Source organism: Protopterus annectens, chromosome 1.part2 (genome assembly GCF_019279795.1).
Source record: "Protopterus annectens isolate FY-2018-M chromosome 1.part2, PAN1.0, whole genome shotgun sequence".
Classification (NCBI taxonomy): Eukaryota; Metazoa; Chordata; order Ceratodontiformes; family Protopteridae; genus Protopterus; species Protopterus annectens.
The window spans coordinates 993,793,174-993,805,733 of record NC_056727.1 but is presented as its reverse complement, the minus strand read 5'-3'; the positions used below and the strand labels follow the sequence as shown (position 1 = coordinate 993,805,733).

The 12,560-nt window shown below is 44.4% G+C and overlaps 1 protein-coding gene across 1 annotated transcript in view; it reads left to right on the top strand.

Annotated features, from left to right (window-relative positions):
• Window positions 1–12,560, top strand: part of AGO4 (argonaute RISC component 4) — a gene marked incomplete in the record, with an annotated part of 1,401,134 nt that overhangs the window by 1,163,981 nt on the left and 224,593 nt on the right. Inside the window, 1 exon segment of the mRNA XM_044059958.1 lies at window positions 203–304. Within this exon segment, the coding sequence (XP_043915893.1) occupies window positions 203–304 (102 nt within the window).

Genomic DNA, 12,560 nt, shown 5'->3' with positions numbered 1-12,560 from the left:
ATAATATATATATATATATATATATATATACATATATATATATAAATACTCGTATATAGGTACCGATATATAGGTATAGATACATAAAATGTTTATGTAATGAAAGAAAGACTACTAAATGTATGTATATACATGCATATATCCATGCTGTTGTAAGGTTGTGAAAATTTCTAATTTCATTTTTTTCTTTTTCTACCAACAGGTTGGTAAGAGTGGAAATGTACCAGCAGGGACTACTGTGGATAGTACCATCACTCACCCATCAGAATTTGACTTTTACCTTTGTAGCCATGCTGGCATTCAGGTAACTGAGAACATTAGAAATGTATATCTACAAACAAAAGGTTGACCTTTTTCCTTAGGTGATCTATGTTTGGGTACACTTTTTTGGTATTGTACACTGAATTAAATAAGTTATTGATTCAGTTTGTTGCCTATGGTTTTATTATGAATTTATTTTGTTTTTGTCTAATCTGTTTTCTTACATCAAAATAATGCACTCTCTTTAATAGTATTACATTTGGTTACAGCAATCTCTTGTGAGCTTAAACTGTAATATTTCATATTGCCTTAATAGTTTGGAGGATGAGGTCAAAATTGTGGCTGTATTCCAAAGCTGTGCAGACAAGGTTCAAATGTTGGTACTAGACTTTCTGTCCTAGGGCCTGTAGAAGCCTAACCAGAACAATTCCCTGGCTATTTCTTCCCACACTGTTTACTTCCTGGACCCCCGTCTAGCAGGTCGACTCACGTGATCCCTGGTGTGAATTTCCTTTCTCCCATCCAGTCGTCATGGTTCTGTTTGAAGATGACCAAAGAGGTTCTCTGCTTGACATGTATGGGCAGTCTATTCCAGAGTCTGGGTAGTCTCTGGGTCAGGAAACCTATCCCTCCAGCATGTTTTGTTTATTGTGATGACAAGGTTTAGATCCCTGGAGCGTGTGACTCTGAGGGATCGGGATTTTTTTTTTTTTACGTGTAGCATGTCCAGCAGCTCTGTGTTTGACATGGCCTTGTATGTTAAGCCCAGATGCCTCTGAGTAGACGATATGCAATAGAGTATAGCTAGAGTTTTTTAAGGCGGTCAGCCTAGGGCTTCTGATTTAGGGCTGTGATTCTTTCATTCATTCAAGGCATTCGTTATGCAGGTGTGAGCTTTATTTAAAAATTATTCAGCTGTTTCCTTTGCCACACTTAAAAAAAATGGAACTACTTTAATGGGTTGATGAATTTAAAGATTTGCTGTCTTTTTCCAGTGGATACTGTAGTAAAAGGGCACAACAAGCTGTATTCTTAATTATTTGAGAGTACAGTCTGCCATTTTTTGCGGTGTTAGGATATCGGCAGATATCCCAGGGGAGTGTGAGCATATGTGGCAATATGTCCCTTTGCTGCTGATATTTTATGACATCACCTTGAGGGTTTAGGTAAGTGAGTTGATTTCTAGCACTGTTTACATACATTGTTAGTTGTCAAAGTGACAGTGTAACTGCGTCACAAGACTTTTGATAGTAATGATGATCCTGGCGAAGAGGTCCACCAAAAAGTTCTGACCCAGTAGTGTAGAAGTGACTGCATGTGTTAGTTATGGAACTGAGTGTGGAATTTTTTACGGTGCAGGTGAAACTACCACACGTTAAGAACTAAGTAATGATGTATTTAATGTTGCTTAAATTGTCTTAAAGCAGTTTTCACTTTTTCATTCACTTGTCATATTAAATGATCTTGCACTTGGTGTGCTGTGAATGCAGATCCATTGTTTGATGCATTTTGACTACATAAGCACCAGTCTTCCTCCATGACAGAATGAGAAAACCAGAAAATGCACGCCCCCAGCTTGTAACTTTAGAAGTGCATCCTGTGGTATTGGCACTGCCCATCCTTTGTCGATGAGTCTGGAGCATCAGCCTAACTGGTCTTATTTCCAAGAGTGATCTCTAATAATCTGTTCACAGGTTGACGAGTACTTGAGTTTACGTTCTCTCTTAAGGATTCTCATTACCATGGCTTACTAGTCGGGGTTCAAATTTCTTATATGTTTGTCTTATGGGAGCCTGTTGCAGGTGAGAAATTCTACTCGCAGAGAAAATGGCTTGGTGTTGGTATTGAGCCCAGCACAGGCTTCTTTCCTTCAAACAATTCCTTTGATTGGGCTTACACTTGCAAGTCATGTCACTTGATTGACTGACTCTTAAGAGATGCCATGCTTGGAACGGTGGAGTTTGTCAGACTCCCTTCTCAATCTTCCATGTAGAATCTCCGTACTCACTGTCTGTTGCTGTAAACTTAGATAAAATCAATGAGTTATTCTTTGCAGCTGCTTCTTAAATGTACCCTTCTTTGAGGAGAGTTTTTAAGGTCCTTCATGGTCTGTTTTTGCATTCCTAGCTCTTGCTAGAAATGCATAGCTGTGGATCTGGGGAGTAAGTTAAAGCCCTGGGGTTATCCCTCTAATTTTTCTGGCTATATATTAGTTTGGAAGCTTTGGGGCATCTTGACATTGCTGTATTATCTAGAGCAGTGAACATTTTTAAAAGCCCCTTGCTGTGAGTGATTCAAGTCCCTTATCAAGTGTCTTTGTACCAACTCTTGCATCTGTTCCATCTAGCCTAGTTCCCAGTTAATGTGGCAATTTGATACCCTGCCACCTGGCTGAATCAGGAGCTCTGCTTATATGTGATAAGACAACATACTCCTATTTTACATTGTTGCTTAAGGTTCTCAACTGCTTATCTCATCTGTCAGAATTCCATTATCCCTGGTATGTCTGCTAATGGAGTAGCTTCAAGGCTTTCCAAAGTGTGGGGGGCACTAGGTTGATAGCGTCTAGAAATTAAGGTAATTAGAATTTAAAAGTAAGTGTTAATCTTATTTTGTTTATCTTTCCATTCATCACTGATGGGTTCAGTTCCGAGCTCTTGGAACAGAGTCGGCCTTTTTACCAAGCTTGCACCAGCAAAAAAATCCCTCAAGCTAAGTCTGTACCCAGAATGCCCTTCTCCCTTTTATCTCAGATCTCGTTTGCTGCATAGCAGTAAAGCTATGTTTCAGCCGAGCTCTCAGTGAAGTGAAACGTTTTTGATATTTGTGTGAAAAATTTTGGATATCTTCATTTTTTAATAAGTGATTAGTATTTCTATCGTCTTCTCTTCTGTCTAACCTTTGTTTTTCCCATCTACCCGTTGGTACATTTTCAATTACCATTGTTGGTATGGCCTTTCCTCATTTACCCATGTGGCAGTTCTTCAATACCATAGTTGGTATTGTTTAACCTATTAACTTGACATTTTTCAGGAGTTTCCCTTCTTTTTTTCTGTCATACCAGTGTATTGTTATATTTGGGACTTTTTTGAGTGTAGCTGACTCTATTATAGTTGGATTATACAGTTGGCCTGTAGTGTTTTTTTCTATCAAGATGTCTGATAAGGGTACTTCAGGTTTTAAGCATTGTACTTATTGTAAGGGCAAGTTACCTAACAGTGATTCTCATGATGACTGTGTATACTGTTTGAGAGTGTCCCACCTGTTGATGCAGCCTCCATGTGACATTTGTCAGAGTTTGTCAATGCACTCTTAATGAGCGCAAAAATATACTCGTTCTGAAAGGGTTACTCAAGTCTCCCTTCTCAGAGGCTATTTCTGTGATTGAGGTCTCAACCCTTCTAAGGACAAAAAGAGATCCCACTCTGTTCCTTCACCTTCGGGTGATCAGAGGAAGCTTGGGAAATCAAAGGTCCCCAAGTTTTCTTCAGGACATAAATCTGCTTCTTCTGCTCCGACCATTTCAAAAACTTCGATACCGGCACTTGTTTCAGCACGTGTCTTCCCTCCAGCACCGATCATAGACCTTACTATGCCTATTTTGACTTTGACACCTGCGGCCACTTCGGCTCAGGGCACACCTCTGACTACGCTATTAGCTTCTATTTTGGAACTGACCGTTTTGGCTCAAAGTGGCACTTCAGCACCGAGCGTTGTACCGACGTCACTGGATTTGACCCCTCTACTTCCGGTCTTGAAACTAGATACCCAATACTTTCACCTCTGATCCTTTTCTGGGCCAAGCTTATATCCCTTTCATCGAATGTCCTGACTCCCCTGTCCGGACTATCCACTAGATCCACCAGGAGCTTTTCTGAGCTCAACATGGTGTCTTGTAGGCCAGGTGTTGTTGACCAGGGGGATTCCCTCACTTTCTAAGACCCATCCACCTGCAGGACTTGGGTTGCCTTATCCACAGACTCCATCTTACACTCCTCCTTCGACCATCTCTGTTCTTTAGCCTTCTGCTCAGACATCCTTTTTGGAACCCATCACTTCAGTGCCTATGGTGCATCTCACTTTGGCTTGAGTTTGTCCCTTTGGTCTTTGGTTCCCGCTGAACCGGTCCTTCCTTAGTCTGGGGATTGGGGGACAGGTGCGTTGGCCTGGGGTATGGAGCCACCTCACTCCTCGGTGCCGATAGCCGCATCCATGCCGATCCTACTTGAGTCTCCATCCATGGGGGTGGGTTCATCAGAGCGGGGTGTGACCCCAGTCCCGAGGTAGTCTTTCTCTGTTCCAGACTCCTATCCCTTTTAGGGCAAGACTGCCTTCTGCGCGATGGAGAGGGCTCTTGCTTCTGGCAGCACTCCATTGATGTTGGAACCCCAATTTTTATCCTCTGAGCTACAGCTGTCACAGACCACCCCAGTACACTGGCCATAGAATCCACAGGACACCCCTGTTCAGGGTACCCGCTCTTCCAAGTCATCCTCAAGAGACCCCCACTGAGGAGCCCCCTCAAAAGAAGATGTAAAACTGATTATGGTGATGGTGGAGGGTCTCCACGGTCATCCCCTGATTGTCTTTTGGAGATATCCTGGAAATGTTAAAGCATTGAGGTGACTGGGAAGCCCGCCAACCCTTCGTCTGAGGAGTCACTGTTCCTGCAGGCTAATCGCACCCGGCCTTCTACTTCTTGGGTGACCCCGCCTACTGACGAGCTAGTCGTGCAGCTCGCTTTCAAGAGCATTGATTCTATTGAGGCAATTCCTCAGAGACCAGACAGAATTCTTTCCCCTCCTGAGGAGAACCCGCTTTGTTCCAGAGGTTACCAGTTTGTGCTATGGTGCTGGCGGCAGCCACAAAAAAGGACTTGGCTGAGAAAAGTCCTGCTGTCCATCCACCCAACAGGTAGTCCCGGGCAGTGGACAGACTTGGAAGTGTGTTTTTGCATCAGGGAGTTGTGCTATATGGTCCCTGAATTATTTTGCATATTTTACGAGGCTCCAGAGGGACTTGGATCTACAAACTCTTTGGGATGCTCGCAGGACAGAGTTCTGACGAGGTCAGGGACAAAGTGGCTTCACAGCTCACAACCCTGGAATCAGTGTCCAACTTGTCCATGAGGTTGCTGTCACATGCGACTGAAGGGGGCTGCTAGATCAGGGGGTTCGGGCATTATGAGGCGTCATGCCTGGATGTGCATTTGTGACCTCGTGGATCCATTAGTCTTCCTATCCGAATGTTCCCATTGAAGCTTCATCCCTTTTTGGCTCCAAAGTGAATGACACCCTATCCAGGTGCGAGCAAGATGGAAAAACCCTGTCTGCCATAGGCCATCGGTTTTCCACTCCTCACTGTACCTTTTCCAGGAATCAGAGGAGTGGAAAAATGTGGCATAAGAAATCCCAGTGTCCCTTCCGTGCTGCACGTGGTGATACCCCCAGAGGCAGAGGGGCTAACCATTCCGGAAAAAGCCCCTATAGAGGCAGAAGGGTGTCCTCGTAACCAAGGCTCCAGGGACTCTCTTTCTCTGGACAGCCTTATCAGCGCTGCTGAGGAGCACCCTGATTTGCTTACCTCTGGAAGCAGTCGGGAGTTGTTTTTCTCTGCACCAAGCTGCCTGGCAGTCTATCACCACCGATCGTTGAGTGCAGAGCATTATCACCAGAGGTTACACCATTCCACTTGTCAGCCAAATTTTCCAAGAAACCTTCCCGACATTCCACCCATTGAAAGGTAAGATGCAGCTTCAGAAATTATAAAGCTGTCTCAAAAAGAGTCCTCCATCCAGTCCCACCAGACCAGCGTGGATCCGTATTTTACTCAAGATTCTTTTTGGTGCCAAAAAAGACAGGGGACTGGAAACCCATTTTCGATCTTAGCAGCTTAAACAAGTCTGTCACCCAAACCAAATTCCAGATGGTCCGGGTTCAGTCCATTCCTCCCTTTTTAAGAGAAGGCGGTTGGATGTGCTTTATAGATCTCAGGGATGTGTATTACCACATCAAGATGGACAAATGTTCCAGGAGTCTGCTTTGCTTCTGGCTAGGAGCCAGTGATTATTGATTCCGTGCCCTGACGTTCGGTCTCTTTACAGCTCCCAGAGTGTTCACGAAATGCATGGTAGTGGTAACAGCTTACGTGATGCTATAAGGATTCCAGGTGTTTTCATATCTAGACGACTGGCTCCTTAACAGCCTCCACCAAGCATTTTCTGGTAATAGCACTGGATTATACTCTCACAAAATTTTTGGGGCTGACAATACATTGGGGGAATCAAGCCGTATCCCTACACAACAGAGTTCATTGGAGCAGTTGTTCAATACTCAGTCCTGTCTGGTATGACTCCCAACTCAGACTCCATCATTTGAGGCTCCAACTATGGGTGATACACTCTGTCTCTGCAAGGGAAGTTCTTCAGGCCCTTGGTTCTATGGCAGCGTCAATCCCAATAGTGCCTCTAGCAAAGCTTCATATGCGAATTCTGCAAGGGCTCCTCCTGTGTCAATGGTTCTCGAACTATCACTCCTTTCGTTAACAGATTCGAATAACCAACCCCTGCAAACAGGACCTTTTTTGGTCGATGAGGCCAGATGTAGAACTTTGGAGTCATCCATTTCAATCTCCTCAGCCCACAGCCATTGTGACCATGGATGCTTCCCTGATCGAGTAGGGGGGGGCCATTTCCAGTGGAAGATTGTCCAAGACACATGGTCCACCTTAGAGGCCTATCTGCATGTCAGTGTTCTGGAACTGTGCTGTTAACATTGCATGCCTTCTATTTGGCTCTCCCTTCTAGGACAATTATAATTCAATCAGAGAAGTTCAGTGGTCTGGTACATCAACAAGCAAGGAGAAACAAAGTCCTACCCTCTTTGTCGAGAAGCCATGAGAATTTGGCAGTGGGCAAGTAGCTTCCAACGGCTTTCTGATAGCAACACATATCCCGGGGAGCTCCAACATTGTTGCGGACAAATTTACCGGATGCATCCTCATGCTTCACGAAGGGTCCCTTAACCCCAAGGTGGCGTCAGCAGTCTTCAGCCACTGGGGCCAGCCTTGCTACAATCTTTTTGCCTCCCCATCAAACACCAAGTGCAGCAGGCTATTTCGCACTACTTCCCCCGGAAGGGGCGTCGCTGAGGGATGCTCTGATCCACGATTGGCCCACGGGACTTCTTTCTTCTTATCCTCCCATCCCTCTGATCCCACAAATTCAAAAGAAAGCTCTACAGTTCAGATGCAAGGTGATCCTCGGCCCCCATTTTAGACTTGACAAGTTTGGTTCCCCTTCCTTCGACCTCACCTTGTATACCCACCATGGATTCTGGATCCTCTACCAGCTCTGATTACTCACCCCCAAGGGTTGTCACCCAAATCTGTCCAGTCTCAAGTGGACAGCTTGGTTTCTCCACTTCCACTAGTTGCCAGGAAAGCTAATCTCTCCTCGCCTGTTTGAGACATCATTCTGGCCTCTCACAAACCATCCACCAGAAGACTATATCATGATAAATGGAAAAGGTTCTCCATTTGGTCCAAGGATAATATTCAAGACCTGTATTCAGCTCCAGTTACTGCAATACTTCAATACCTGGCTAAGTTATTTTGATAATGGAGCCTCCGCTTCTACAGTATGAGTGCACCTAGCAGCAATTTACTATTTCCACAATGGTATAGATGGCACCCCTCATCTCTTTACGCCTTTGCAAGGCTTTCCTCAAGGTAACCTCTCATTATCAGGCCTCCTGTCAGACAGCCCATGTAACCATGGAACGTCACTCTTGTCATTCAGTCCTTGACTCAGAAACCTTTTGAACCTACTGCGAAGTGTGACCAAAAGTTTTTGTCTTGGAAATCCTTGTTCTTGGTAGCCACTACCTCTGCCAGAAGAGTCTCGCAGCTGCAGGCATTGTGTATCAAGCGGCCCTATCTGGTCTTTCATAAAGACAGAGTATCACTTCGGACAAATCCATCCTTCCTTCCCAAAGTTGTTTCTGAATTCTCCATTAACCAGACCATTGATCTACCAGTATTTTTTCTGAATTTTGCCAATAGAGGAGAGTATTGCCTTTACTCCTTAGACATTTGAGGTTTTACCTAGACATGACCAAACCTATGTGTAAATCTGAACAGCTTTTCATCTCCTTTTCTGGACCCAAAATGGAAGAGGCTGTTTCCAAGGTTACATTATCAAGATGGCTAAGGGACTGCATACGTTTCATCTAGTCCCTCAATAATGAACCTTTGCCAAAAGTTCACTCCACTAGATCTATGGCAACATCTATAGCATTCCATTCCAGGGCTTCCCTGGATGACATCTGCTCAGCAGATACTTGGGCTAAGCCTCATACCTTTATCAGTCATTACAAATTGGACTTTGTCTCCAGAGGGAGAGCTGCTTTCCGCTCAGTGGTACTCAAGAATGTTCTTCCATAAGGGCTGCCCATGGACCTCAAGGTAGCATGGGATTCTGTCTCATCTGTGATGAATGGAAAGAAGATGAACAACATCAGATAAAGAAGTTATGTCTTACCATAACGTTCCATCTGTTTTTAATCTTCTTTCATTCATCATTTCTTCTCTTTCCCCCTCCAAAGGTTCCTGGGGGGTGCTTTGGGTCTAAGTGGAGCCCTAGGGTATTTGGGCAGAAGTGGCCTTGGCTTTACTTCCTTTTCTCTAGCAAACTCGATCTGAGAACAGGGAGCAGGGCATTCTGGATAGAGACTTAGCTCGAGAGTTTTTTTGGCTGGCATGAGCTTTGTAAAAAGGCTGACTCTGTTCCGAGGGCTTTGAACCTAACCTAACCTAACAACATAGATGGAACGTTATGGTAATACTCAACTTTTTTTTATCTGATTCTTAATTGAGGTAGTTTTAGCCACAATACATTTCTTGTAAAACAAACTGCAGTACTTTGCATTTAAATAGGGCTAAAATTACAGCACTTTGAAATTAGTGTATAGCAGAAATGGAACATCAGGAGAGTAAATTGCAGGCAGTAAAATATTTATTGCTATAAAATTGAAGTCAATACTTCAGTAAGAGCTTATTCATGCCTGTAGGAACTTTCTTCTCTTTCTACATCAATTAATTTTTTCATGCTGTATGTAGTAAGTCATGTGATTTTTGAAGGTATTCTTCCATTCAAGCCTTACAGTTTAAAGTGTGGGTATCCATGTAATTCAGAGCAGTTTTAACTTTGCTAACACTATGCCCAGGGCTTCAGGCTTGGGCTTGTGTATACAGAGTAAGCCATGCCTGAGGTTTTCCTCTAAGAGGTTCAGCAGCAGTGTCCTGGATGCTCAGTTTAAGGAGGAAATGTAGTTTAGACAGACATTCAATGATCTTGATTATTAACTTGAGTATGAACAGACGTACACCCCGTGAAGAGAACTGTCCACCACCATCCCCATGCTCTTGCATACCTAACCCCATAAGAGGAGAAAGCCTTGCTTCTTGAAAGTATGCACTCCGGTATCGCACAATCCTGCTCCATTTGGGCCATGTCCCTCAGGAGGACTGTTCCGGCCGTGTAGAAATCCTTACTCCGGTGTGTCACTGTGTGTTAGGGACAAGGGTTTTTTGGGTTTGTGCAGGCTATTAGAAATGACATCAAGGGCAGTGAGTCCTTTATGTGGGCATTCTGTTGCACTAGAGTGCACAGGTTATCTCTGTAGAAAGAGGCAATTCTTGGGACATGCTCAGGCTTCACTGCAGGAAAGGGTTGTAGAGGTCATCCTCTATTCAGAGCAGGATGGGAGGTAGTGTTCCTGCTTTTTTCTGGTCTGTAAGGATGCAAGCATTTGACCCTCTGTGATTTCACATCAGATCTGCACTGTGTTAGCTTGTAACTCTCCAGGAGTATTGGTATTGTGCGGGGTCAACACAACAGGTTCCTTTTGTTTGTTGCACTTGGAGGAAATTTCTTCCACTACGCTATGTTGTTTAAAGTCTTGCAGGTAGTTCCTTTACCTAGCCAAGTGACTTTGTGGTAGCCTCATTCCTTAACGCCCTTAAAGGGTCCTGGTAGATGGGATCTACCTTAATAGCAGTTTCTGAGGAAACCATAAATTAAGAAGAATCTCATCTGATGACTCCTTGTCAGACTTAACTTTAAGTGATGACTTGAATATTTTATTGACCTTGATTGTTCCTGCCCTCAAAAAAGGCACAAGGAGTAGTTACCTTGGTTTCTTGCCAGAAGATGCAGCATATGGGGTATTGTCTGGGATCTTGTCTGGGATCTTGCTGTATCTTTTGGGCTTCATAGCTGGCATGATCTCAGTAGTGACATTAGCAAACTCTGCTGGTGATGTGGCTGTTGCAGGGTACTGAGAGGTGCTAGTGGCGTGTGAGCCACCAAGACTTTGGAGGTCTACTTCCAATGTCAGACTCTTGTCACCTGGCCATGAAGCGCTAGACTTTCCTCTTGTCTTTGGTGGGCCATCCCTTTCAGTTGCTAAGCCTATCACAGGTCTCTTGGTAATGGATACTGTGCTGGCACTCTCACCTTCTACCTATAATTCACCCAAGGGAAGGGTACTTCACATCAACCACTTAGGGGGATGGTCAGACCTCCTGACCCTAATCAGTGATGGTTTCTTCTAAGACTTCTCAGTTGGTCTTGGAACTAATACATTTAGTCGTGTCTGAGTAGGGAAGTGGAGCACATGATCATACAGTGTACACACAAAGATGTTGCTTGTAAGGGTGAGGTCCATATGCAATGGTTTTACTCCTTCAGCAGTTCATATCCCAGAAGAGGTGAGCATACTGGCAGATACTGTAAGCTACTCCAAATCCACAAATCCACAACAGGAACTGTGGATTTGGAGATCTTGTCTGGTTTGGGTCTTCCAGAATTGGGCACTGTAACAGTTATCTTTTTGCCATTCAGAAGAAAGCAGTCCCATGTCCTGTTTTTTGCTCTGTGCAGTAGGGCAACAGAAGGGTGGCAGTGGATGTTTTTATTCAGTCTGTTGATGGGAAATGTTAATATGCCTTCCTGCCATTCCCACTGATTCCATGCCTCATTGCAGTTCACAGATGATGCGCCAAAACTCACTTGGGTCCGAAGTTAATATGAGAAACCCTTTCATTCTAGCCAGAGAGGTACCCACTTTTGAGGGTAATAACCAGATCCAATTCAAGATTTTGTTTCTGTTGTAAATTCCACTGCATGTCTGGCTGGGGTTTGAGGATTTTTAGGCTGCTTCAAGCTTTTCTTTTCAGTAAGTCTCCATGTTAGGTTGGTTGGAATGATGTCCTGCGATGCTTCTTATCTGGCAGGAGATTCCTAACTTGAAAGTGATCTTATCTGAGACACCTTTTCAGTTTGGGCATACTGTTGATGGCTTTTAGGACATTCTGGAGGGCAGAGATGTAGCTCAAAACCAGTTAGTCAAGCAGTTTCTTAAGACCCAGGAGCACTACCTAAGTGACTGACTTTACACAGTCTGGTATATAGAGATTAATTCATTACATCCGAGTGATGCCTCCAGGTGCATCTGCTGTTAACTCCTAGTGATGCCTCTAGGATGTTCTTCGTGTTTCACTGTTGCAGTCATTACATTTGGGTAATCCTGCTGGCAGGGTGCCCTCAGCCGGCCTGAATTTCAAAGTCTTGGGTCCTGTGTTGGCTGCTGTCGCCCCTTCCCTGACGTCAGGTCGTCAGGGGTATAAAAGAAGCAGCTGATGCCATTTTCTTTAGTCTTTCTTGCCGTGTGGTGCCAGAAGCAGAAGCAGTTCACAAGTGCCAGTCGGCCGACTCCTGAGATTTTCATGTTCGAGTTTCAGATCCGAAGTCTTCAATAAAGCTAAGTACCCCGTTGGGGAAACTTTTTTCTTGCTCCAGACCGATGTCAGAAAAAGTTAATAATTGTATTTCTTGTGGGAAGCAAATACCTCATAAGGATTTTCATTCTTACTGCATTCCTTGCCTAGGCCCTGATCGCAACGTTTTTGGTTGTCTGTTCTGTGCTAGATTTACCAACGCACTATTAAGCATCGGTATGATTTTGCTTTAAACTATTTTGGACGCCGGTTTAATTATCCAGAAATGTCATCGGATAGCTATCCTACCACCGGAGTTCACAAAAAACGCAAAGAAAAGGAAAGAGAACCGAGGCCCAAAACCGACAACAAAGCTTCTCCTAAGCCAGTCGCTGGTTCGCCAGTCCTCAGTGAGGCGCTTTCGCAGCCTCCGACACCCGCTACTTTAGAGTCGCAGGCTGCCACTGACTCCCACGTGGTGTCGTCTATGCTGCTGGAAACTCAAGGTATTGGAGCCTCGG